The sequence below is a fragment of the Osmerus eperlanus genome, chromosome 15 (genome assembly GCF_963692335.1).
Source record: "Osmerus eperlanus chromosome 15, fOsmEpe2.1, whole genome shotgun sequence".
NCBI classification, from domain to species: Eukaryota; Metazoa; Chordata; class Actinopteri; order Osmeriformes; family Osmeridae; genus Osmerus; species Osmerus eperlanus.
In genome coordinates, this window is record NC_085032.1 from 11,029,662 (window position 1) to 11,056,350 (window position 26,689).

The 26,689-nt window shown below is 45.2% G+C and overlaps 2 protein-coding genes across 2 annotated transcripts in view; one reads left to right on the plus strand and one right to left on the minus strand.

The window, feature by feature from the left end:
• Positions 1–5,866, plus strand: hacd1 (3-hydroxyacyl-CoA dehydratase 1). Its single transcript, XM_062479268.1, has 7 exons — positions 1–155; positions 1,719–1,836; positions 1,936–1,954; positions 2,056–2,144; positions 2,321–2,442; positions 3,806–3,984; positions 4,199–5,866. Exons 1-7 carry the CDS (start codon positions 37–39, stop codon positions 4,279–4,281), a joined length of 729 nt encoding a protein of 242 aa, XP_062335252.1. The 5' UTR covers positions 1–36; the 3' UTR covers positions 4,282–5,866.
• LOC134034710 (collectin-12-like) overlaps positions 5,652–26,689 on the minus strand; it is a 25,790-nt gene continuing 4,752 nt past the window's right edge. Inside the window, exons 3-10 of the mRNA XM_062479267.1 lie at positions 13,965–14,087; positions 9,990–10,076; positions 8,764–9,807; positions 8,089–8,574; positions 7,786–7,922; positions 7,489–7,598; positions 7,166–7,311; positions 5,652–6,985 (exon numbers count right to left, since the gene is read on the minus strand). Of these exons, the coding sequence (XP_062335251.1) occupies positions 6,936–6,985; positions 7,166–7,311; positions 7,489–7,598; positions 7,786–7,922; positions 8,089–8,574; positions 8,764–9,807; positions 9,990–10,076; positions 13,965–14,087 (2,183 nt within the window). The 3' untranslated portion in view covers positions 5,652–6,935. The remainder of the gene's footprint in view (positions 6,986–7,165; positions 7,312–7,488; positions 7,599–7,785; positions 7,923–8,088; positions 8,575–8,763; positions 9,808–9,989; positions 10,077–13,964; positions 14,088–26,689) is intronic.

Below are 26,689 nucleotides of genomic sequence, written 5' to 3' on the forward strand. Positions count from 1 at the left end.
CACCGTTTCTGACTTTCCCACTCTGTCCCCGGTACCATGGCGTCCAGCGAGGAGGACGGCACGGTTGAAGAGAAGGAAAACAACAATAAGAAGAGATCGAAAAGTGCCGTCGCTACCGCATGGCTCACATTTTACAACATCGCCATGACGGCCGGGTATGTGGATTAATCTGCCCTATAGCTGATTAATAACTAGCCACTCCCTGAAACTTCGCTATGCAGCAGAGAGCTCTGTCGGCAAGCGTGTTGCTGTTTATAGGACCGTGTCTGACAGTGCAAGTGCCCAATCTCTTTGAAGAATTTAGTGACGGATTGCGGCCCTTAAGTTAAACTAGGCAGAAAAACATAAACAAATGACTTGTTTGAAAGCCTGTCCAGTTTGTCAAAACTACTGTGTGGAGATTAAGGGTATTTTTGTGAAAGACGCCCGTGACTGAGCGCCCCCCGGCGCTGGTACAGCCTTTCCAAATACGGTCGATTATACGGTGTCAGCGTCATGCCCACTACTCCAACAGTTGCAGTGATAAGTATAGCCAGAGCTGACACTGGAGCTGCGGACTGGGAGAGTGAAATGCTCAATTGGCAAATTTTAATAACTTGTTTGTGTGCACTCTTGTGTGCACGATCACGCGATGTGTTTATTGATATTATTCAGAATTGAACTTACGTTTTAGAAGTAAGTCAATTAAAGTAATCTTTATTACATTTGGTAGGCCTATCTACGTGTAAATCAAATGTCTTCGGACATGTAAGACTTAAAATGTATTAGGGCGAAGCATATTGGCGAATGAGACATTTGGAAACATGCGTAATTGAGCACCATCACAAGTTCACCTGCACAGGTGCATTTGTTTCTGGTTCATATCATGCTATCTGTGTTTAAGGTGGGGACGTTATTTCGGAACAGGGAGTTAGACAGTTTGAAATAATGTACATATTCAAATGATCCTCAAGCCCCTGTTGTTGCTTCATTTGTCGTTAATCAAGAAGTGATCCTCAGAGTGGGATTAGTCTTCAGCATTACAGCAACCATCTAAATCCTCTCAGATGTCATATGGCCATGAGGATAGGTTACTTGTAAATCTCCCCCATTTAAATGGTGTTTTCAAAGTGAACTTTGAAGTTATCTAAAACTTAGTGATGGATTACTTAATGGTCACAGTATGTGACAAAGGAACCTGCTACTGTTGAACCAGCTTGACCCCTTCATCTGTTGCTGTGTAACTCCTGTTATGAACTATTAAAACGTCTGATTTGTTTCAATGTTGTTGTATTCTCAGTGTCGCGCAGGCAGACGTTTGCACAACAGTTTACATACTCTATATTTTACATGGAGAGAAAATGTGTTAACTGTAGGGGGGCAATGTTTTAGTTAACTAAAATAAGTACCAGAATCCATTAACCGTACAGCTTCGCAAATGCTTTGTTTGTTTACATTATTCCCAGTATGACCTTGCTGTAATGATGGATATCCCAGCCAAACGTACTCACAAGGGGGTTATTGCCTCCATGTTAAAACTATGTTCACAGTACTGTTTCAAAAAGGAATTCACAAAGGAATTTCTTGATTTACATTTTGCTTTCTTTCCCAATCCAACTATTACTGAAGTTAGGTCTCCTTAATATACACAGTACAATGACAGCAGTGGTTGTTTTCAATACCTTTGCTTCTTGCTATCTAAGTGTTATGTAAAGTAGCAATTCTCTGTTCTGTTACAGGTGGCTGGTTTTGGCTGTGGCAATGATGCGCTTCTACATGCAGAAAGGCACACACAAGGGTCTGTACAAAAGTATAGCAAGGACACTCAAGTTTTTCCAGACCTTTGCTTTACTTGAGGTAAGTTCCTGGAGGTTCACTTGAGCGAGCAGTTAAACTCTGCAAGGTTGAGAAGAGATGGCAGCTGACTATTTGATTACAGTATCACTTGTTTTTCAGGTGGGACACTGTGCGATCGGTATGTAGCATTCTTTTTCTGCTTCTTTCACTAAACGAGCTGTACAGCACTGTTGATTTCTGATTAAATCAGTAGAGTTGATGTTTTCCTTGTCGCCGTAGGGATTGTGAGGACCTCGGTAATTGTAACTGGGGTTCAAGTATGCTCAAGAATTTTCATGGTTTGGTTCATCACCAACAGCATCAGACAGGTGACTATCTTCAAGGGTTAGGGCTTTGTTACCTTACAGTATGTAACTAATTGGTCTTGTAGAATGAGCTAGTACAGAGATGGCCCTTTTGAAACAGTTTTCCTTTTCCTCTCCCACGACACTCCTCCCTTTCCTTCTATCCCTCCCATCGCTCCTTTCATATTTTGACTTAAAAGATCCAGAACGAAGAAAGCGTTGTCCTTTTCCTGGTCGTATGGACGCTGACAGAGATCATAAGATATTCCTTCTATACATTCAACCTGCTCAACCACCTGCCTTACTTCATCAAATGGGCCAGGTGGAGAACAACATGTCAATGCCAGTGTTTGGGAGTTGTCCTTTTTTGCATGCTGGTTTGGCCCTGGTCAGGTCTCTGTTCACCCTGGCATGCCTGCCTCCCTTCCCCCAAGACTGGCTGATTGTCAGTGTTGTGTTTTCGTAGGAAGTGGTGCAGCCATGTATTAGGTGTCACCCTGCTCTCTGTAGGTCAGACAGAGTGTGTTTATTGATTAGCACCTTGTGAGCCATACTCTGTGAACTAACAGCTAACACTGGGTTCTCAGGCAATGTCTAAGGATTTGGCATGGACACGTTTGCATGTTTCATGTAACTATTCACACATGGCATCAGAACAAAGAAAGGTTCAAACCTCCCATCGCACAGAAGACGTTTAAGATTTGTTTAAGATCCTGCTCAAGGCAACATGATGTAGTTTACAATTCTCTGTTATGCGCGCTGCTCATAATGCGCTGTTTATGGCTGAAGACAGGGCCAGGCCAGGAGTGACATCATGTTGGCCTGTGAGGAGCTGCCTGTGACGTGTTTTGGATGTTCCCGAGTGCTCCCGTGGGAAACGGGAGCGGCCGTGTGGAATGGCAGCTACACACAGAGCAGCTATCCGATTCATAGCCCTGGACTCGGATTGCTGCGAAGATGGCTTCCTCTTGGTTTCGAAATGTTACTAAGACCCAGAGCTTTCGTAAACACCCTTTAACGGGTGTGAGATTCCCTTTGTGGCAGCCTCAAAGAAAAGAGAATTAGAGCTTGACTCATGAGGCCTACCTTTGTCTGGTTCCCTAATCTTGACGTTCAGTGCTGTTCTTGTTTCCCTCCCCCTGCCCCCTCTCATCCTGTCCCTCACCCTCACATCCCCCCTAACCCCCCTGTCCCATTTGGAAGGACGGGTGCGAGGGTGGGGAGGGGTGTTTAAGCAAGAAAAAGACGACAGGCCCTTCAAGAGGGGCTCATGTTCAGCTGCTCCTGTTTTTTAAGACCATCTGTTTTGGGCATGGAATGCTCGGCCCAACATTTCTCTCACATCCACCGAGACGCTTCCCAGAGTTGCCGCCGTGTTCTTGAGTAAATACAGGGATTCTTCTGGCCCGTGTCACAATGTAGAACAGATTCCGTACCATTTATCCGTCACTCTGTTATGTTTTAGTGGAATTCCAAGTCTGTGTAGCGGTGGAATGATAGTGAAAACAGCACAGCAACTGTGTCTGCTTATGTTTTCTTGGTTACGTGGCATGTGAGCGTGTGGATCATTAATTGATGACTGTGGGTGTGCGTGGGCATGTGTACATGAGTGTTTTGGGATGATGTGTGTATCATGATCCCTTCAAATGTATGTTTCTGACTCGGGCCTATCACCTCTGTGTCAGATACAACCTGTTCCTCATCCTGTACCCGCTGGGTGTGGCTGGAGAGCTGCTGACTATCTACGCCGCCTTGCCTTACGTCCGTAGATCAGCTATGTACTCCATGAGGCTCCCAAACAAGTACAACGTCTCCTTTGACTACTACATCTTCCTCATCATTGTCATGCTGTCCTACATCCCACGTAAGGAGCCCCTCCCTCAATTGTCCCTCCTCCTTTATTGATGATGCACAGAGCAAGCATCTGTCTCTCTCTTTCGGTCTCATTGCTGTCCTCTTTCTTGTGCCCTCTCTTCCCCCTTGTCTCTCTGTCTATCCCTCTCTCTCTCTCTTTCGGTCTCTCATTGCTGTCCTCTTTCTCATGCCCTCTCTTCCCGTGTGTCTCTCTCTCTCTCCAGTGTTTCCTCAGCTCTACTTCCACATGCTCCGTCAGAGGAGAAAGATGCTTCTCGGGGAGGTCATAGTGGAAAAGGATGACTAGCTGATGCCTTACCTGGTCTTTACGTTTGGGACAGCCAGCCTGCACAGCCTACCCAAGCCCACCCGACCCCACGAGTTCTGCAACCCCGCCAACCCACACCTGGCACAGTACCATCTCCCTCTCCTCTATGTCCCTCTATGCCCCGGGAGAACCAGACTACAAAGCACCGACTTGGATTAAACACAATCTGGATATGATTACTTCTACACATGGAGACACCACGAGTCTTAACAGGAGTAAAAAAAAAAATAGTACAGCCCCCCTGAAAGTTATCCTCAACAATATGAATCACCACGGACAAACAACAGGGATCCATTCATTCGTGGCAGCCAGGACGTTACATATCAGGAGTAATCACCATCTGAATGATCCCCATGGAAACAGGAATAAACAAACATTGTATTACTGGAATAATAAAGGATCACCAAGGAGTCTCCGGCACTGTTTGGAACACTTCCTGACAGTCTACTGTTCCTCCTCAGCCGCTGTAAAGATACAGGTATATCCTTCTGGTGAATCCACTAACCAGCCTGTCTAATCACATTGGAGCCCCTACACAGCCTGATAACAACCTACCAGCCAGCCATCCTGATACACAACCCCCCCCCCCCCTCCACCCCACCACCCAAAGCCCAGCAGCAACTAGCTAACCTGTGAGATAGAAGGATGTAGACAAAAGGGTGAACGGAGAGGAGGGAAGAGAGAGATTAGGTTCCCAGCAGTTTACTTATTTTACCGATTGGCAACTCATTTTGTAAGTGTTTTCCACCAGTTATTTTTTACGTAAATAGCATGTGGCAACCATGACTAGACAAATAACAAGGTTATTATTAAACTAATGATACCTCGACAATAAACAGACATTTGGGTAAGATGCTGCTTCCTTTGTGTATGTGTGTTTTATCTTATTTGTAAACTATGCAATGTGGAAGGATCATTTGTGTTTCATGTGCAGGTCTCATATCTTTAGGATGACTTAAGTTATTTATTCACATGTTACGGTTGGCATTTTGGAGTTTTGAAAGTAACCATGAAACCAAGACCATTCAAATGTGTTTTTTCAGCTTTGCTTCATGCTTACGTTCTCTGATGTTGCTTTAATATTTACCAAGAATTTCAGTCAAATTAATGTAGAGTGCATCTTAAATCAGTTGAGAGATAAGTACTTGTCTGTGTGTTAAAGTCAACATGTGGAATCAGTAGACAAGACCACATAACTAGTTACTTCTGAACACTCAGTCTTCATCACTGTTTCATTTAGTTACATCTTTTTTTTGTTCAGGGTCTGTAGTTCTTGTTTGTAGTTTGTTTTAGACCCCCCACCTCTACCTAAGGTGCTACTGTGAGATAATTTCTTTTTTGAAGGAGAGACTGTGATTGGGGTCGACCTAGAGATGGAAAACCAGAATGTGAAATGATTTGGAGGAAAATGTAATGAGTAATGTTAACCCATGGACTAGCCCATGCCTTGAATCACCATCGTACTTGGAATCAGGGCTAGACAAGAAACAAACAATAAAAATTTGACAAAAATCGTGTCTATTATAATTTATGCATAAAACAATAAAGATGTTATCCAACCTAATGGCATCAAAGGTAACATTTGATTGAGCTTGCTGTCACAGATTTGTTTTCTTTTTATCCAAAGTAGCTACGCATTAGGATTGTCCTTAATGTCTATAAGAATATGGTTTAAGACAATGACAAAAAGACACAACTTTACTTACACATACAATATGACAGATGTACATGAACTTACCAATTCTCACACAATTCCTTCATAAATTGCATCTTTATTCTTGTTTTTTGGTTTGTGGAAGTTTGGAAGTTAACCTTAAATCAGGAAATGTGCATTATGAGAGCAAGTTGGTAGCTTAATATAATCTATTAAGATCCAGTCTCTTATTACTACAGTATGATGTTGGAAGTTTATCTCAAGTTAATATCAATACAGACCTCACATCATACATACAAAAATACTAAATTGTAAACTTGCAGTCGTGACTTACAATCAAGCATATTTTCTAACAATTCATATAGGTAAATACTTAACTTACTCATTTTCAGGTATGTGATATTGTAGCTGAACTGTAGTCAAATAGAATTTGAGGTTTGGGCCACGTTCCTTAAGGATAGCATATCAGCGATATCTTTTTTCTTTTTACGCATCATTTTGCATATCACACAATTTATTCAGGAACTACTTTCAGATATTAAAGACACTAGGGTGAGTCCCAATGGCATTGATGGAATAATTTCTGCATATAAAAAACATACACAGTACAATGTACATTCAGATAATCATTTGTAAGTGTGGAATACAGTCATATAAAAACAATACTATAAAAATACAATGAAAAATATCTATATAAGTCCGATAATTTGGTCAAAAATGAAACAATCAGTCATCTTAACTCTTCAATTGTCCAGCGGCAGGATCGCAAATGCTGGAATGTGTGATCTGAATTCACTTTGAAGTGAAGATCAATCTGACCACCAGTGGGAGGAACCCAGTGAATACAACCATAGCCTATGTTCAGACTTGTGCCCTGTATGTCCCTCTTCTCTTTCCATAGGGGATGTCCATGCACAGTCAGTGGGTTGTGACACTTTGTGGGTGGAGTCTACCTGCTCATCACCACACCCTCTCTGACTCAGCTATGCCCCTCCCTCTCCAGAGAGGGCTTTTGTCCTGGAGCTTTGTCTACAAAAACAAACATATTTATTAGTGTTTCAGTAAATAAATACTGTGTAATATTGCATATGAGTGAACAGGTAATATACAGTAGAGAAAACTATAATGCATTATAGTACAATACTATAATAGATATGTATGTATACACATACATATCTATAAAATATTGACAGAAAGACAGTTACTCACAGCTTTCGATCTCCCTTTCACAGATGAAGCTGATGAGATCTTCACAGAAGAAATCATTCCACAGTCCCTCGTGGATGAGTCCAGCACAGTCCTCTCCTCGTTCATGTCCGTGGCTCCAGTTGTCTGGCTGACCAGGCTTCCACTTCCTACATAGAAACAGCAGAGGGCACTCACACTCCAAACTCCTCACTGGACACTGGACACACTGACTTGAGACCACTGGCCCTGTTTAGATGATCTATAACTGCACTCTTCCATCCTATGAAGAAATCACTATACTGCAGGATCGAAGACACAAGGAAGGACAGAGTGACTGAACTCACGTGAAGGCAGGTTCTGTTCCGTCCAGCCATTGCCACACATTCTCCTCCTCCTTGTCAGTCAGACCTATCCAGAAGTAACCCTTCCCAGAAGTCTGCTTCTTAAGCCATTTCTGAGGAGGGCAAACAAGGACACTGTAGATACTTCTTTAAAAAATTACAATGACTTCAATAAACCGTGCAGCAGGAATATATAATGCAGTCCATTCATAATGTGGTATTGGCGGGGCCTGTTTCTAATTTCTCGAGTGGTTTTAGAAATATTTTGTAATTGTGTGTCAATGTGAGTTGGTCTTTTACCTGTTCCTCCATATCGTTGATGATCAACATTGATGCAGACTGAGCTTGACAGCTCCTCTTGGATTCGTCAAAGCTGTGGAGCTCTTTGGAGAAGTAGTAGCACTTGTCTCTGAAGCCAACCCACTCTGCAGGACAACCTATGTTGATAAATTATAAAATGGCCAAATAGTTACTATACTTTGACTGATAAGACTCCATAACAGATATGACTCCATCATGCAGTACCTCCAAAGCATCTCAGTTGTGGGGCAAGGATTCATACGTTTCACCAGTTACAAACAGAAGGAACTGACAGAGTCTGACCTGGGGCCCACAAAGTAGGAGCAGGAGGTTCACTCTGCAGAGACATTGGGCCCAGGGGCACTGCCGGTGGGTAAGGGAGTCCTGGCAGTCCTGGGGGTCCTGGAGCGCCAATGGGCCCCACAGGCCCTCTAGGCCCCTGCTCCCCAGCTGGCCCCACTGCACCTCGGATCCCTGGTGGTCCTTGGGCCCCCTGAGGGCCAGGCTGCCCATCTCTCCCTGGGAGTCCGGCCGTGCCTGGTTCCCCTTTGGCCCCTGGGGGTCCTGCCCTGCCTCCAGACCCTCGGGAGCCTTTGGACCCTGGGCTGCCACGGGAGCCAGGCTGACCTTTGAACCCTGGTAATCCTGGTTGTCCAGCAGATCCTTTCTCTCCTCTGGGTCCCTGGAGCCCTGGACTACCCTTGTCTCCTTTTTCTCCCTTTTGACCAGGCTGACCAGCTGATCCTTGGGGCCCTTTGTCTCCTTTGGGGCCTCTGGGACCAGGGGGCCCTGGAACAGACAAACAAACATGCCATCAGAGAGGGGAAAACTTATATCATCATGACTGAGAAACCATACCTACCACAATGGCAATGAGTAAACCATCTCTGATCGATGGTCTTGGTTAACATTGTACCCTTGTAGATATTTTTGGTTTATGGGCTCAAAGATACACAGTAGTGGAATGAAATAACTTACCCTGTAGAATGGTAAAGTTAGTGATGAGCTGCGAGTGTTTGCTGTCCACCAGCTTCATCTCCTCCATGACGATGGAGAGGCTGGTCACCTCCTTGTCCAACCTGGCAGTCAAGTCCTCCTGCTGGGACCTCAGCGTGGCCGCATCACCCCTCACCTCCGCCACTGAGCTGTTCAAGCTGAGCAGGAAGTCGGAGTGGCGGCCCACAGTCTCGCCGCAGGTCCGCAGCTGGTTGAGGTTGATGTTGATGGCCCCTAGAAGCTGGGTGGTGAAGCTGATGTTGCCGGTGACCCGGTCAATGCTCTGCTCTGACTCATCTAGGCGCAGCTCCAACTGGTCGAACTTGGTGGAGGTGTGATTGTCATGGTCCCTCTGCTGGTCCATCATCTCCCTCAGGGTCTGGTCGTGGCCTTCAGCCAGGCTGCTAGTGTTCTGGAGCTGGCCCCCCAGGGTACCCAGCTGTGAGCTGATATCCTCCAGACTGTCATTGTTGGCCTTGGCCAGGGCCGAGGCGTTGGAGGCCAGACCCTGCAGGTTCTCCACCTTCTCCCTGAGCCAATCGGAGTCGGAGCGGGTCTGTCGGGCGGTCTGCTCCAGGTTCTGGAAGTCGTTGTGTATCTTCTGGATGGCCTGGCTGGTGTCATCCACTGAGCGTTGCAAGGAGGAGATCAGCCCCCTTTGTTGAGCCTGGGTGAGGTTGAGGTTGCCGATGCTGAACAGGACGGTTCTCTGGAGGTTCACCTGCTGTTGCAGCTCCGTCTGCAGCCTGACCGTGTCCTCCTGGAGACCCTCCATGGAGCTTCCGTAGGCGAGCAGCGTGCCATTCACCGAGCGCAGCGTGGCACTGTTGGTTTCCAGCAGCCTCTGGAGGGAGGCCCGTGTGCTCTGGAAGTCCAGGCCCGCGTCCTGCAGACGGCCCAGTGCGGCCCGGTTGCTGCTGCTCCGCTCTGACACCTCTGCCAGCTGCCGCTGTAGAGCACGGATGTTGTTCTTGAAGGCCTGGAACTCTGTGGTGGTGTTTTCAGTCTTCTGTTCCGTCTGATCGTCTGAAGAGAACAAGTAGGACGGTGAACGGATACACCTGAAGTTCATTTGGCGATGCCTTTGCAGCATTTAAGACCAGGCAACAAGGTATCTTTGACCCGCAGCACAATGGTCGATGTCTCAAAAGTTTTACAAAGAATATTGTGTGCTCAGCTAGTGAGTACTGATCTGTCGTGAAACTCACCTAGCTTTTTCAAGTCTGTCTCCACCTCTATGATTTTCCCACCGTAGTTCTCCATCCCCTCTGACACGTAGTCAACCTTCTGCACCACTGCAACGAAAAAATGGACAGGTAAGACTGGGCGGGTAGGCTCGATACATTATTAAGTGTCTGAGATAAAAAAGACTGAATAGCCGGAGACCCCAGACTTCCTATTTAAAAGGGATCAGAGAGAAATCCAGCGACTCTCACTGGCAGACGCTGTATAAGATGTCTACATATCTGTTGGGTATGTAATAACAACTGCATCAGGTATAGCTAGCTCCAGGATTAGGAAAGGTTAAGTGTATGTGAAGTATTATATAGCTGCAGATATGACTAGGCTGAACATAAACACTCAGGAGAAACTACTTTACAATTTCCTAAAAAGGTGTTTTCTGGAGTCACAAATGGTTCTTCAGTTCTTCCTCTCATGACCATAAGAGAACCCCATCATAAGTTTTGACGATACGTTCAATGGGTGGTCGGAGAGGGGGGACCCTCGGCAACAGGAAGTGACCTCAAGGGGGTCTTCAGTAAACAGGAGGATCAAAGGAAGCCCTGGGGAGACAGACGTTGTGTCAGGGAGGGTCTTCACGCCCCCACAGGCCACCGGACCCTTAATTTCCTCTGGAATGTGTCTGGGATTCCAGGGAGCCATCTCACTTCCAGGGAGGCATCCCAGTCCTGAGCAGAGACCACAGCCCTTCTGATGCTCCGGCTCTGCAACCCTAACTGTTGTTCATCCGCCAGTTAAGAAAACAGGTAAAGGCCCTCCAGGCCTGATTTCTGATGGGCATCATCTGTTTGAGTTTTGCTCCCAGGGATCAGTTCATCATTAATATAAGACCGCCAGACCCCATACTGTACATCCCTTTACACAGCCTTAGTCTGCGAGTGTTGAAAACAGTCACCAGATCCACTTTCATTTGTGTTTGTGGGGAATACAGTACTCGTTGTACCATGTTGTACTGATGTCTTATTGTGCCATTTGCTTGGTACACAGGATGCTAATCACAGGCAATGAGTCTGGAGAGTTTACACTTCTACTCTATAGCTGAAACAATACAAAAAACAAGAACTAATTGGATTAAATGCTTGAGGATCCCCACTTCAATGTTGGGGAAGCCCTAACTGGATCGGACAAAATGAAAGGTAACGGCTTCGAAAATGAAAGAGGCTCGAGTAACAACTGTGAGTCATTCTCCAACCACGGAAGATGAGTATACTTTCTCATTGTCAACAAACAATGGAAAGAAGAAAAAAGCCTCTGAAAATAGAAACCCAGAAGTTCACGCAAAACCTTCTTTAATGACTTGCATGTGTGTTCAGCCTCATACAGAGCGAAAGCTAGTCTGGCTAAGTCAGCTTTTTAGGAGGGGAGTCCAAATCTAGAAGACAGTACATAAATCTTCAAACTAACTAGAGTAGACAGTTCGGATGGGTTGATATAATTTGAAAAAGCAGATACTCATAGCAGACAGAACGACACGACATGGCTTAAGAAATACAAATAGAGTAAAACATTGTGAAAGCTTCCCCCTTTTGACAGAATGTCACAATAAGTATGTAACATATCCAGATTTCCTAATCTCCTTTTAGCACAGGAAACGCAACACCAGAACAACACTGATCATCATTCCTACAATGCCTCTCAATTTCTCTGAAAACTGGAGGAAAAAATACAAGAAAATCTCCTGCTTAAGAATAAACAAGTGGATGAGCTGGGAAACCAGTGTCACTAGCTTTTATTGTGAACCTGTATGGTTTCCATTCATATCTTCCTAGACATCAATCAATCCTCTCAAAATACAAGACTAACAGATGACAGATTCGAGTTTACCAAATGAACTACCCTGTCTTTAAAACATTGTTTAGGGAGGTTGTGCCAGTGAAGGCATGTTCAGACTGGGCTCAAATGTTCCACTGCAAATGAATTTAGACACATTTCCAGTCACCAGACACCGCAAAGCAAAAAATACTATTTTACCTCAGTCTGCAGACCAAACCATAGAGTACACATTACTGTACATTGTTTCACTTGTATGCCAACAAACACATACAAATTCATACCATATATCTATGTATTCATCGTTTTAGTATACCTGCAGCTGTACTGCAGCTGTGTGGTATTTTTGTAATTCCAATTTAATACGATTCACACATACACACTCAAATAAAAACTGACATATGAAGTGAAAGTAGCATGAGTGCAGAGTGAGGGAAGTCTCCAACCCTATCCATCTCTCCCTGTCTGCTCTCTCTTTCTCTTCTCTACTCTTTCTCTCTCTTTCCGTTCAGACTCTTCTCCTTAATTCCCATCTCGTTCTCAGAGTGAGCCCCTTTATCTAGCCTCGCTGACCGGACAAAGGACAAGATTCAGTATATAAAAGAGCTGAGGAAAAAAGGTTTTGCTGATGTCCTGCATGTGTCCCCCATGTGTCCCCCTGTGTCTCAGGGGAGTTGACATCCTGTAGAGGAAGATGGGACACCAGACAGCCCTACTTCGGCTCAGTGGTGAAGGAGAGAGGGATCACGAGTTGAGATCAGCAATCCAGTCTGACAGGAACCTGCAGGACAGATGTTTTCGAGCACGGAGTCAAGGGTTCTACCACTACATACCACCATCTGGACCTGAGAGCTTGTTTAGGCTGAGGTGTGGTTCCCTGAAGAACCGAGCCCCCAAAACCGAGCCCCAGCGCCAGTAAAAACCCAATTTCGGTGGGTTCTGCTAGAGTTGCACCAAGTTCACTGCTCATCTGGGATCTATTAGGGCAGCATGAGACCACAGAGCCTGGGACAGGAGAGGCTATGAGGACAAACACAACCCCAGTGTGAATATAAGGGACATCATTCTTCCAAATCCCTGATAACCGCTCGACATGTTAAGTTCATGTCACTGCAAGACAGTGTCAATAGGAAGACACTTATAGACCGCATATGGGAATGTTTAGACCAATTATGGCTGGAACGTTCCGAGTTCGGCCTTCGAAGTATGGCAGGATGGTTTCCCGAGCTGGAAAGTATGTCAGAGACGAACAGAACAGAAAACTGAGCTGTGGCTTTGTAGAGGCCGGAGGTGTGAGGTAAAATAGGGGGTGTTGGTAAAATAAACGTAGAGAAGGTTCTGGAGTTTAGGTCAGGGTAAAATAAGGTGTATACACACACACACACTCAAATACACACACATATTGGAGTGGCAGACAGAGGCCAGAGGGTGCGGAGTGAAGTGGGGGGTGCCGCTAATGTGACTTTTGTGAAAAACCTAGTCTTGTTTTAGTTACACAGAGTCTTACAGTCAGGCAGAAACACTCATATTTTCCATGAGTCTTTCACTGCTTTTAATTAATAACAATGAAACATTGCCCAATATCATCCATGTCATTGTTGGGCAGACTTTAAAGGGTCACATGGGACCTTGGCTCAAACACACATACCACACACATGCACCCACGCCTCCAATGCAAACAGACCCAAAACGCTCATGTTGATCAAGCAGTAGTGATCTTATTTCCTGGCAGGAGGTGGAGAGCGACCACACGCGATGTTTGGACACCTTGGCCCTCAACGAACCTTATGACTTTGGTTCAATATGTATACAAGGTGTTACATGTGAGGGTGTGAATGAGGTTATGCAGAGAAATGTTAATCATTCGGGCCCCATGTTACCATAAAGAAATCTAATTAATATTTTTGCCTCAGCTCAACTGACAGCGTTTAACACACATGTAACTGAAGACAGGTCCTGTGTGCCTGACACGATCCAAATACTTTTTTTAATATTTTGAAACACTACTTTGTGTTTGATTGATCTTGCCTGGCACATTGGAGACAATAATCTGGTCCCCTCGAACCTGATACTTCAGGATGACTCAATCCAATACTGAAATGATTTGAAATGACATTGTTATTATTAAATAATATTTCAGCCAGCCTTGGTAGGAGAGGATCTTGCCTTACCTTTGTATCCGAGGACAGCCACAGCAATGGTGAGGAGGGTGCACAACACGTACAGCAGGCCGATGGAAGTCTTCAGAGCCCATTCATTCTTACACTTGGTACACTGGGTGCCCTCCTGGATCCCTATGGAGGGGAGACAGACACAGTTGCACACTGATGACCACACGTCTGTTTAAACGCACTGTATTATTCAAAACCCAGTTACATCAAGTGTCAGGTGGCTGAGCGGTTAGAGAATCAGGCTAGTAATCAGACAGTCGCTGGTTCGATTCCTGGCCGTGCCTAAATGACATTGTGTCCTTGGGCAAGGCACTTCACCCTACTTGCCTTGGGGAATGTCCCTGTACTTACTGTAAGTCGCTCTGGATAAGAGTGTCTGCTAAATTACTAAATGTTTTGTAATGTAAATGTAATCAAGCTTTCTAAGAAAAAAGAGATACCAAGAACGGTGAGGGTTCTTGGAGGAACCAACATAAAAGGTTGGTTCATGTTAACTTCAGATTTAGGATGACCTAATAGCGACAAGTATTTGGAAGTTGCTTAAGCAAATACCCCAAGAACTCTCTGAATCCAATGAGCCCGTACAGTAATCTGGCCTGGGGGTTCGTAAGACCATATGAAGAAGAGGCCCTGTGTGGGCAGGGGACTCGTCAGGCTCTAGGCCTGGTCTCTGGAGCCCCAGACTCCTACATCTGGACAAACACCCTGTGGGCCACATGAAAGGGCCCTGTGGTCCCCAGAGCTCCTGGGTAGTGATGGGGGTGGGGGGCAAGGGGGAGGAAAACAAGCACCCCTACAGGCCTGTTTACTCTCTGTGAAATGCTTATTTTTTTTGGGGGGGGGGTAGTCTTCACTCTGCAAATTCACTCAAATTCAGACTCATACATATACCCACACACACATCTTCACACACACACAAATGCAAAATGCACACACACTCTGTCACACACACAGACAAAAATGTGGATTGCAATGCAGTACAAATAAATCTGTGTCAAACATTCAAGTAAGAGTACAGTATTGCACAATACACTGTGTGTGGGTGGAAAACAGGGACCACCACTGGGCCATTGTTAGGGGTCTGTACTTTTGTGTTTCTAGTCTGTCCTGCAAGGTGTGGGATGCAATATCCATCCAATTATTCAAACCATGGGTTCAGATCTTTCTAAACAACAGGGATGCATACAGGCACATACAGAACCCTGGTATACGTTTTCCCGGAATATGTCTTTCCTCCGATATCTTTCCTGACAGACTAGTGCCTGTATCCGCAGTGCTGACGGGAACACAGCTGTATTTCATTTGAATTCAGGAAGCGGGGGAAAAAAGGTATTGGTGTTCATGTAGTTTACCTGAAATAAAACCCCTTCATATGCCGTGTGCTGGACAAAGGAAGTGAATTCTTGGAACATGGAACTTTCCATGGCAACACTAAGAAACCATTTATCCTATTCTGTATGTTCTCCGTGTACGAAGAACACAAAGGTACACCTATTCAACACCCAGTGGCAAACGATTGGACAACTTTCAAATGAATGGACGCTGAAAATTATCCTGAGGAATATGATTATGAGTCATTACGGAAAGGAAACGGACAATCCATTGTGGATAAGTGTAACCCAGGAAACCTTTGGGCGCCAGAACCCCTCGCCACCCACGCAGCTCCACCGCTTCGAGCTACTCAAGGTACATCTTAGCCAATTATTACGCTAGTCCGATCGTTTAGTCCGTTTTAATGCAACCACGGTCCAGGATGCGGTTTAGGACACCGATGTTAACAGCTCTACCCTCCCAATAGTTACCAAGGGAACAGTAATGATCAGTGTGTGTCAGGCCTCGGTTTAACACTCCAGCTGGAGGACGGATCATGCTCTCTCTGCCAACTCGAGTGAAACCGAGATTTACCGGACAGGAGTGTTGAGGCACGGACATAGCTTATTATGCACACACGGTTAAGCTGTCAAATGTCTCTGCGTATAGCCAACCTCCGGGACTCAACTCCTGCATTTAGTCCAAACAGCGGTGTCCTCAACTGACTGGGGCTAGTGCTCCATGGCTAGCATAGCCTGCTTTACACTGCAGGATGTCATATTGTATTTTGAGTACACTACATAGAGGAGAGTTTAATTCCCCCTTTAGTGAAATTGTTTGATAATAATTATACCAATACAATAACAAAAATACAATGGTAGGCCAAAAAGTGCCTATTAACGAGAGAGAGAGAGAGAGAGAGAGAGAGAGAGAGAGAGAGAGAGAGAGAGAGAGGGGGCGCAAAAGAAAGAGCGATCATGAGCGTGAAAGAGAGCGAAAACGTGCGGTGGGAGGAGAAACAGTGATTGAGAGTCAAAGGGGCAGGAGAGGTGAAAGGCAGCACCTGTCCAGCGCTGTTTCCGTGTGTTTCCTGCTAGCTGGCTCCCTCCCTCCTCCTCCACCTCAGAGTGACTCACCTGGGCCCTGGGCACATGGCCGTTAAGAACGGGCTTCTTGAAGGGCCTCCGCGGCCTCTTTAAAACTTGCTTAACAAGGCCTCGTGCCTGCCAAGAATACCTCTTAAAATCCCTTCCCCAATTCGGAGTGGAGAGAAACACCTCAAGCACACGGCTCCAAGAAAAGACGACCATGCTTCAGTGGCGGACAGACTCCCCATGCCTCTCCTCGTTCAGCAGCTCACTTGAAGCTTAGTACAGATCATTTCCAAACAAAGTGATGACTCAACACTTCTGAACACTTGTGATTATTATTGTCTGTTTATACGTTCGAGGATCACTAATGCTAAGCAGGCATATCAGCCTGAAGTAAATCAAACAGTTGATTGGGCAAGATTATGGTGCTCAATCCAAACCCATTGACAGTGTGTATAACTATAAATGCTAAAAGAGAAAATGCTTTATAGGGGAGGTTGTGGGCTGTGCAGTCAATAGACATCAAGCTATAACTCATGGGTCACATGTTAAGCATGCTGTGCGGATAAACTGGGCTGAGTTTTGTCTTTCGTCAAATATGGAGGACACCTGGCAAAATACAAACATGGCTGACAACAACAGCACTCAGTTGCATTCTCTGAGAGCAGGACAGAAAGAAAGAGAGAAATGGAGCTCAGAATAGGACAGATGCATCATGGGAGACAGCTGTGTTGTGTTGAACACACTTATGTTTCGCTACGTTCCACTTGGATGTCCAAGGGCCAGTTTGGGGTCGTGACCCAAGGTTCTGTTAGAATGCTTTGGTCCTGACCTGGATGTTTGCCTCTCAGTAGGTCACATCCTGGATGGGCCCTGGGTCTGACAGCATCACAACAAGGGACAGATACTGCCCTTCTCTGACTGTGTCACATCAAAGTCAGGTCAGCCCTGTGAGAAAGGCTCAGGCAGCAAAGACACCTGGGATATGGGTTCTATCTTATTGTATTCTCATTGTCTTGCTGGCTGTGATCCAAGTCATACATATGTTTCCTTAATTTCATATGTCAATTTTGTCTGTAATCATGTGTGAATCATGTGCAGATTCTTTCAGATTATTCAAAACACTGAGTATCTGTGGCAGGCACTAAATGCCTTTCCACTTCTGATGGGTAGGCTTTTGTTTGTGATTCTTTATAATGTGTCTGGTCTGTCAGCTATAAGAGTTCAATTCTACTGTGAAACCAAACCCAAACTCTACAAGAAAATGCTTGTCTTGTCTTGTCATTGTAATTTCGGGGGAAAAGTGTGTTTGACCCAAAACAGACAGAACTAGAGACATGAGTGAATGCCAAACTCCTTGTTCACAGATTAACTACAGCCTGGTATCTGTATCTGTAGAGTTTTGTCATCGTCCTCATTCAACTGGACAGTAATTCAGTTTAGCTCTGTCGATCCTGACCACAAAACTACATTCAGGATGCAAAGACCACATGCTGGCAAAAAAAAGAAAAACATTACTGCCTGTGGCAAAAGACATCGAAGCAATACAAAAACCCATAGAACCTTCTCCACAACAAGAATAGCACTTAAATCCCTTTCTACATCAATGTGGTTTCCCTGGGTCTTTAGGAGGGACAACATGCTATTGTTTTGTAGAAGCCATTAAGATGATCTGACATTCTGACAAGTTTCGTCTCTTGGCTCAGTAGACGTCTAGGCTGGGCCTTCAAGATCTATCACTGAGATTTCCTGAACACTAATCCTGCCCAAACATCGTTTGTTCAATCCCCATCCCCCCAAAAAACAAAACAACTGAGCCTTACTAAACAGTCAAAATGACCTCCCAGTGACTAGGTTAGCTCAGAACAGATAAGCGAGCCCAGCTCATTAAAATACGTTTATTTACAGTAAATAGTAGCAGGGACGCTATAGTAACGGATGACAACACAGAGCTCAGAGATCTGAGGTCAGACACACTGTGTTTTGGAGCGCTGCCTTGCTTAACACACTCAGCCCTTTCCAGGAATCCGACCCTCAACTCACATCTACTCCAAGAGGGCAATCAGAGCATTGTTATGTGCAATGAGATCTCTGGCATGCTTGACAAGAGACAGGGAGCAAGGAGTTTCAGAGACTGAGGACACTCTAAGACAACAGCCAGTCGGTCACTTCCTTCGGGTTAGAGTGGGACCAGACAATAACAGGTCCGGACGATTCCTTTAAATTGTTACATTTGTTTTGTAAGTCACGCTAAACACTCTACTTGTTTATAAGAGGTTTAAAATAGCTGCAACCCCTCAGTCCATCTGTCTCTCGTTACCTCAAACAGTGAAGAGAGGAAGTTTAATAAGATTTTTTGATATGCTGCAATCCAAGCCAAGATCTTTTACTATTTGGAGGTAGAAGAGGGTTTAATGAATGACTCATACGCTGCTCTGCTTTCTCAATGGCTTCGAGGAGTAGTAAAGAGACTGAATCAAATTATGTGTGCATGTGTGAGCATGAGTGTGTCTGTGTGCATGTGTGCGAGGTGCATCAGTCTGTGGGCAGGGGGACAGGGAACCAGTCTGACCAGGGTGGGCTTCAACTCTATATCCAGGGTCCAAACTGGGCCTCCATGCAGTACATCTCCAACAGGCCTCCTCTCCACCTCCAGCATCCACAGTGGAGGTCCAGATCTTGGCTCTATGGAAGTCCTGCCTAATGATGGACTGTTTAACAGTTTGAATTGGCTCTGATCTAAAACATACCCACTGTTCTAACTTAAAGCCTGTATCTGCCAATGACCTCATCTCCTGGGGAGCAGCATGGCTCGTCGGGGGTGGTGCGAGGGCCCCTGAATTCATCGATAGCTCCTGGGGCCCAGAGAAGCTGACACCATCCCTCCTCCGTGTGTGGCCAAACGCCCCATCTCTTTTACTGCATGTGATGGAAACCATACGCCTTCGCCACGCGAGACAGCCAGGCGTGACACACGCGGTTATGAGTGAAAGAGGAGCGGGAAGAGAGAGATGAGAGGGACACAGCAAGAGTGATATCTGAATGATGGAGGAAGAGAGAAAGAGGAAAACAGGAATAGAGCAATACAGAGAAGGAGGTGGAGGCCAGAAGTATGGAGACACCAGGTGACATAAAGATGAAGAGGAGGACATAGCGAAAAAGCAGACCGGACATAGCCGTGACAGTAGATCTGCATACCATCACGCTATAGAGAGGTTAGCCAGACTGCAGCCAGGGTCTGCAGTGTGACAGTGTGTGACAGAGAGAGAGCTTAGAGGACTACTTACGCCAGAGAAAGACAGATAACACAGACACTCTTCTGCAAACCTGGTGCAAACACGGAGGTCTGTTCCAAGTTTTAGAAAGTAATCAAGGTGCATTTGATGTGCTTCACATTTGACACTTTATTGATGACCTGGACCAGCACGTAACTCACCCAACAAGACCAAGAGTCTGCTCAGGGTCTCTTCGCACTCTTGTTGAGGGGACACATTGTTCTAAACATAGCATAACTTATGGACTGCCAAGGATACTGTATCAAGAATTGTTGCCTTTAATTAGAACAATCATGTCACAGTCATGGAGTCTATTTGCCTCACTGAATATTCTATTCAACTGGATCTTTGACCATGTTCTCTGCCACACAATCTAGTACGATCTATAGACAGAAGGTGGGAGATAAAGAGAGAGATAAAGAGAGAGATAAAGAGAGACAGAGGGGACATATTTTACAAGTTGGACAGCAGGTGGATTTAAGGTAATACAAAGCCAGCCAAAACCCAGCAACCCCATCATGGATGCTGTAATGTCTTCACACCATCTGATAGTAAAGATGGACAAAGAAACACAAATGGGACAAGTGGCCAGCAGACAGGCAGGCAGCGAGCAGAAGACAGAACCTGCTTAGTAAGTCCCATCCACCCTGACCAGAGGCCCTGCCTGGGTCTGCACAGACTCTGTGTTAGACAAGCAAGTCGTCTTTCTAGAAACCTCAATCAACAATAGAAACAGGGAGAGGGAGCGGGTTGGCCGCAGCACAGCTTGGGGATTTGAGGCCCAGGCAATGACTCTGGGTTTTGGTTACAAAGCAAAACAAGGGTTTAAGCACCCCAAACATTGCTGTCTTCCAGTTTGTGTGTGTGTGTATGTGTGTGTGAATGTGTGCATGTGTGTGGCCCAATGTTTAATGACCTCCATCAGCGTCCAGAAATTGATACAGAAGAAAATAAAACAGACACTGTCAGCAAAAAGAACTAAATGGGATCATAGGGAGTTTTGATAACTATAATAAAATATATTAAACTCAATGACAGATAGAAACTGAAACAATACAAGCACTGATGTTCCATTGATCTTCGAATGAGAAAGATCAAAAGGTCAAGCATTCTGTACAACTCCACATGCAATCCTGCACCATCTCAAAAGCTTGAAAGAGTAAAGACTGGCGTATTCTCATTTCCTTCCAGTCAGCATTTTAAATGGAGATGTTTGGCAGTCTCTCTTTTCCCCTCTCGCACACCCTCTCTTTTTCCCTTCTTTCAACCTTCCAGAACCTTCTTTGGTTTTTCTTTGTGCTCAACTTCTTGTTTTAGGAATGGTTGGAACCTGGTCCTTGTCTCTGATGGCCCCTTGTCTCACTCTTATGGGTTTCTATCCCATAATCGGCTCCTCTGGGTGCCCCTCAAAACTAAATCTACCAAGACCCCCAGTGACGGAGAAGCAAGGGGCAGGGAGTCAAGCGCAAATAAACCGCTGGACGTAACTGGTCGTAGGAAAGGGAAATAAAACAGACAAAGGGGACATATTCTCACTGATACACAGCTGAGAAAATAAACCATAAACTGGTATTCGAGGCATGACGTTTCATGACTGGCTCTTCTGTTGCTGCTGATGGAGGTCTGTGGTGGCCACGTTGGGGACTTGACGTTAACATCATACAGTCCTCCCTCCCCTTCTGCTCTCTCCCTTTCTCTCTGTCTTCTGCCTCCCCCGTTTCACTCGCCCCCTCTCATTCTAACTTGGAACTTAATCTGCTTGCACACGGTAACCATGGCCATGTGCAGGGGTCTAGTTAGAGTGTTTTAGTCTGTCTCCAGAAAGTTCACATTTACTTCCTACCATACACCATAAACAACATGGCATTAGTAGTAAATATGGTTTTATAGAACAGTGTGAATGTACTCCCCTCTGTGCAACATGACAACACACAGTCTGAGCTCATTCCCCATAAAGAGGGCACACTACTCTCCCTCAAATCCAGTCCCAGGCTCCAGCCCTGACCCTGGACACAGCCCTAACTCCAGACCCTAGGCCCTCAGGCCAAACTCCAAACCCAAGGCCCACCTCTAGACCCCCAGCCAGAGGCCCCCAACACACCTGTGTGTCAGATGCACTGTTTGTGTCAGTATACCTGACTTGCCATGCCTTTTGGTGTTTGACAGTAAGGCGACTGAGTTCATTTGGGTCTGCGGTGGGTATGTGCGTGACTACTTGACTGCATACTCTGAGTGCTCTACAGTAACATACCTGTGTGCTTGTGAGTGAGGAAAACACAAGGGGAAAGATGGATGGAGATCTAAAGCAGCTCCACTCTGCCAGCAGCTATTTAACTTCACAGGAGCCATGAGGTTTTACTTATATTAACCTAGTCACACACAAACTATATGCACACACGCACGCACACAAACTAACACACACATGTACCCACAGTATCCTTGGTTACATAGTGTGATATTGTGAGCTCAGGTTTGCCATTGATATTACAGCTAAGAGATTATAGCACTGTTGCCAGAACAACCTCAACAAAGTCAAGTAACTGTCTACATCCCATAGCTTTCGGTTTATATATCTGTGCTATAACTCCAAATCAACCTGGTCTACGTCAAGGCTGCAGATGTGGATCCAGATAGAACCATTAGGTCATAAAGAAGCTAGGCAGATTCTTGGGCTGGTTTAACAGGAAGCATGTTGGGGGAGTCACAATGGGCCGGAGGTTTTACTGCCCAGGCAGAGTCCCATCAGCAAAACTCATCACTCACTTGGCCACCGGCCTCAATGTAGTCAGACCCAAAGCCATGTGGAGTGTTGAGCTAACACAAGCTGAGCTTAAACCTGCTTGGATAAAGCTAAGATGAACCAACGCTAGCTGAGGTACAGAGCAAGAGAAGCAGGTTTTATTCAAATCACATCCTCTTCAGAGAAGGGTTGGCTTTCCCATGCAACGCAACGCTCTGTGTTGTACTGCTGTGGTGTTGGTTGGGTTGCAAAGATTTACTGTATGGTTGTGAAGAGTTGTCAGGGCTTATGGTCAACCTTGAATCAACCACTCTGTAATTTAAGGGTTTTAAGGTTACATTTTAATTAGAAGGTAAGTCATACCCGCTCCAGTTTGACCTGTAGAATTAACTAACCATGGTTTGAATAAAAAAGATGATTACATATTTATCTGTCAGAGATAAATGGCAAAATAATAATAATGGCAAAAAGTGGCAATACAAGTTAAGTCCTCAAAATGTGGTGGCGGGGGTTCGATTTTTACTGACAGTTACATGTAGCAGGAAATTCAAAATTTGGATTTGAGTTGGTTTATAATCCATATGGACACAATTGAATGAGAGGAAACCACATGACAAATTATACATTTCCATAATATCCTTTCCCTCCCACACCTGAGTAATGTCCAACATCAACATATCTACATAAAAAGAAAAGCAGACATAAAAGCTATGGCTTGCATTCTGAAGGATGTAACAATAAAGACTGTCTGTCTGTTGCATCGTGGGTAATGGAGCTCCACATGGGTGGCCTACCACAACTGTGTTGGTATGCGGGGGCGTGGCTTGTCAATCTCCATGACACCAAGCTGTATTTGGACAAGAAGATGGTCTGCATGTTTGTCTGCCAATGTCTTCAGAGAAGCATGCTCTTTAATGTCAGGCCTGCCCTGAGCCAATTAAAACACTGTCAGAGCTGCCTTTACCCAATCAGAGGAGCACCCGCCTGACTGTCAGACATCTGGGCATATGAATCACGCAGAGTATACAGCAGTTACTGGAAACACTAATCAACAACAGAGAACAAAACATTTAAAACTGTGCCCCCAACAAAGCTGTTTACTTTGTTTGCAGTTTGTTTTGAGGGGCTAAACAGCCGACTCCTCTCCCCTGGAAGGTTTTTTTGATGTATACCTCAAATGGTTCTCCTCTGGCACCACTCTGAACAGCCACGGTTGGGTTTAACAGGAACCTTTTGATGCTTCTTCACCCATCACCGTCAGCGCTATAGTTACCATAACCTACATCTTGGTATAATATACATCGCTGTACATTCCCCAGTGGATCAAACACTGAAAGTGAAGACCCACTGGGTTCAGAAAAGTGTGTAAAAAGAAAATACACCAGTGAACTTTTCTTCCTTCTGAGTTTTAGCCACATCTGAAAATGTGATAGTCATTATGGTTCTGACAGGGATCTGGACTAGACTGCATCTCCTTTCTACCTCTGCTCTGGTTTTCACAACCACCAGGAAGCAGCGGGTTGATCTTGGCAGCTTGCTGAGTCGATTTATTTTCTTTCGTTAATGTTTCAACCTCTGAAAAACAGCTCCTATGTTTTTCAGTATGCTAAACGAGTATGAATAAGAATCATCGTTAACATGTGTGTGCACTTTTTCACTAATGCTTACAACACACACACACACACAAACATTATACAGAATCCATTATACCCAGGGGGTATATATGTAGGTGCAGTATAACTCGAACATGGCCTCTTTAAAACAAAGGCTTGCCAAGTGTAATACACCACTTTTCAGGGGAGGCCTCAAAGGTATGCAGGTGTCCTGGCATAGCTCACACCTTCTCTGCTGTTCCACTCTCCATTTGTGGATGTTATATTTAGACACTATGCTTGAAAGCCATGTCAAATACACCGCAGGGGAGGCCTCCCTCACCCTGACTCCAACACTGGGGGTCAGCCTGCTGCTGCATCACTGCATGGGTCACTTCCAGGAAACACCGGGGCTGGTGACGTGGAGCTGAGCCGGGGAAGTGGAGCTAGCAGTGGTGGGGGTATAGGGATGGAGGTAGTATGTGAAGTTGGGGGTTAAGCTAAGGTGTGTGTGGGGGGGTTGAGATAGAGGTGGGGGTTGATGGAGGACGTGGGGCGGGAATGGGATACAGAGAAGGGGGGGTTGAGAGAGGAGATGGGGGTGGAGGTAGAGATGAGGGGCCAGAGGAGAAGGTGGGGGTGGAGGTTTGAAGTTGAGGTAGGGTGGAGGGCAGCTGGTCTTCCTCAGGTGAAAGCAAAGAGTCGTTCACACCAGACGCTGGATTAAAAAAACAAGATCTAACTGCTAGCATGTGTGTTGTTCAGGCCAAATCCACATGTTGACTGGATTAACACCACTCTTTCTGCTGGGGGATCAGGAGAGAAATAAGGGTTTTGTCTGTAGTTGTGATGACCTATAATGCAGGATGATGTTGATGAAGGAGTGTATGTGCAGACAAGATTCCTTTGTCTTCCTTGATCGCCTGCCATTTTCCCTTTGGCTCCTATATTGATGGGAATGAGTTATGATTGTGTAAGATAAAGTTTTCCCTTTCTGGATTCACTGTCTGCAGGGTTTGGATGTGATAGTTTGCAGTCAATATATACTTTTGTTGTAGTCTTTTGATCAAATACTATAAAGGAAAACCAATAATTTATTTTGGATACATAACCTCCTCAAAATGTACAACAGCACAAATTAATAAGGCCAAACCTGAAATGTATTTTCTCCAATATATTGGACTGTATAAAATGTATATTCCCCCTTTTTCTCTTCATAGATCCAATTGTTGAAATGATGTCTGTTGTTCCCTTTTTCCCCATTTACTTTATAGGATGTTTTCTATATATGTGCATAATCCTCTGTTATGTAAAAAAACGTGAGTGTGTGAGGAGAGCAGGTTAACGACAAGATTGTCACCAGATTTTTCTCCATAAACAATGTCGATCTGGCTTTCATTGTTAGAATCCCAGTCTCCCCCATCTGTCATATATACACACACACACACACACACACACACTGTAACTAGATCTTTACCATTCTTATCTATCCTTTCCCTCCTCCAAATCCATCTGTCCTCTTCCTGGTCTTGTCTTTCAACAGCCTGGTTCCCCTCCACCTTTTCTTCCTTCGTCTTTTTCACTCCCTTCCTCCCCCTGGGGAAGAACCCCCCCAAGCCCAACCCACCCACCCGCCTCTCTCTCCTTCCTTCTCAGCACCTCTTGTTCTCCTTGCACATTCACCTCATCGATGTTATCTCGCTCGATCTCTCTGTCTCTGGGAGTGGGTGTGGACATTCTAGGGAGATGAGAAGGGGCAGCGTGCAGAGTGTGTAGATCATGTCTGCTCTGGTCTTTATGTCCAGCTTTAGCATGGGTTCAGATAAAGCATCGATGGGGTGTCCAGCAGTTTTAGGTTTTACTGTGGGATTGATTTATTTTTGTTACAGTAACTGCCAAATTGGAACAGAGTTGGGGGTTTTTACAGTAAGATGTGAAAGGATGTCTTGTCTGTTGGATCGTAGCCCTGCTCTACCCAGATTTACCCAGCTCTAATAGCCATATAGTTTCTACTATATTTGTGTGACCTGAGACTGGTCTCTCTTCCAGCAGACAGAGATATGTAAGCCATACTAGAATGTTACTGCAATAAAATCTGGAAACTAAGACCTTTCCTGTGTCCTGTTACACAACTCAGTTTCAATTTTATTCCTGTGTTACTGGAAAATGATTCATGGTTGTCACCCACCCTTTCCTTGACACAACATCGATGATGACCCCCCCCCCCCCTTTCTCTCTTGCTCACTCTTCTCTGTTCATTCTCTCCATCATTCTTTTTTAATAGTGTATTTCTATCTTTTCTCTTGCACGCTCTAAGGTCTGGAAGAGTGTTTTACTAGCTTGCAACTCAGGTTCGATGGCCCAGTCCCTGGGTGACTTCTACAAGTACTTTCCCATCCCTCCCTGCTCTCTGCACTGCATAGTGGGAGGTGCACAGGTGGTTGACCTGACACGCTTGCACGGTCAGGTAAGGTTAAGTGTGTAAATTGCCCTCTCAATCTTATGGCCTTAAGTTTCAGAAGAGAATATGATGGGGTCACAGTATTGTCTGAGCTCTGTTATGCAGAACTAACCTGGAGATCACACCTACCCAGAGTGACATGATTAGGAAAAAGTTAAGTTGATGTTGTTTGATTTTCACCAAAACCACTGCCCTAAGAGAGAGAGTCGGGAAAAACAAGAAACGAGGAGAACGAAAGAGACAGCTAAAGCAAAC

Bases quoted from the DNA above. Each gene is read 5' to 3' on its own strand.
- hacd1 (XM_062479268.1), top strand. From the start codon at position 37: ATGGCGTCCAGCGAGGAGGACGGCACGGTTGAAGAGAAGGAAAACAAC. The intron at 2,145-2,320 runs GTGACTATCTTC...TTGACTTAAAAG, and splicing joins TCACCAACAGCATCAGACAG to ATCCAGAACGAAGAAAGCGT. The intron at 2,443-3,805 runs GTGGAGAACAAC...CCTCTGTGTCAG, and splicing joins TACTTCATCAAATGGGCCAG to ATACAACCTGTTCCTCATCC.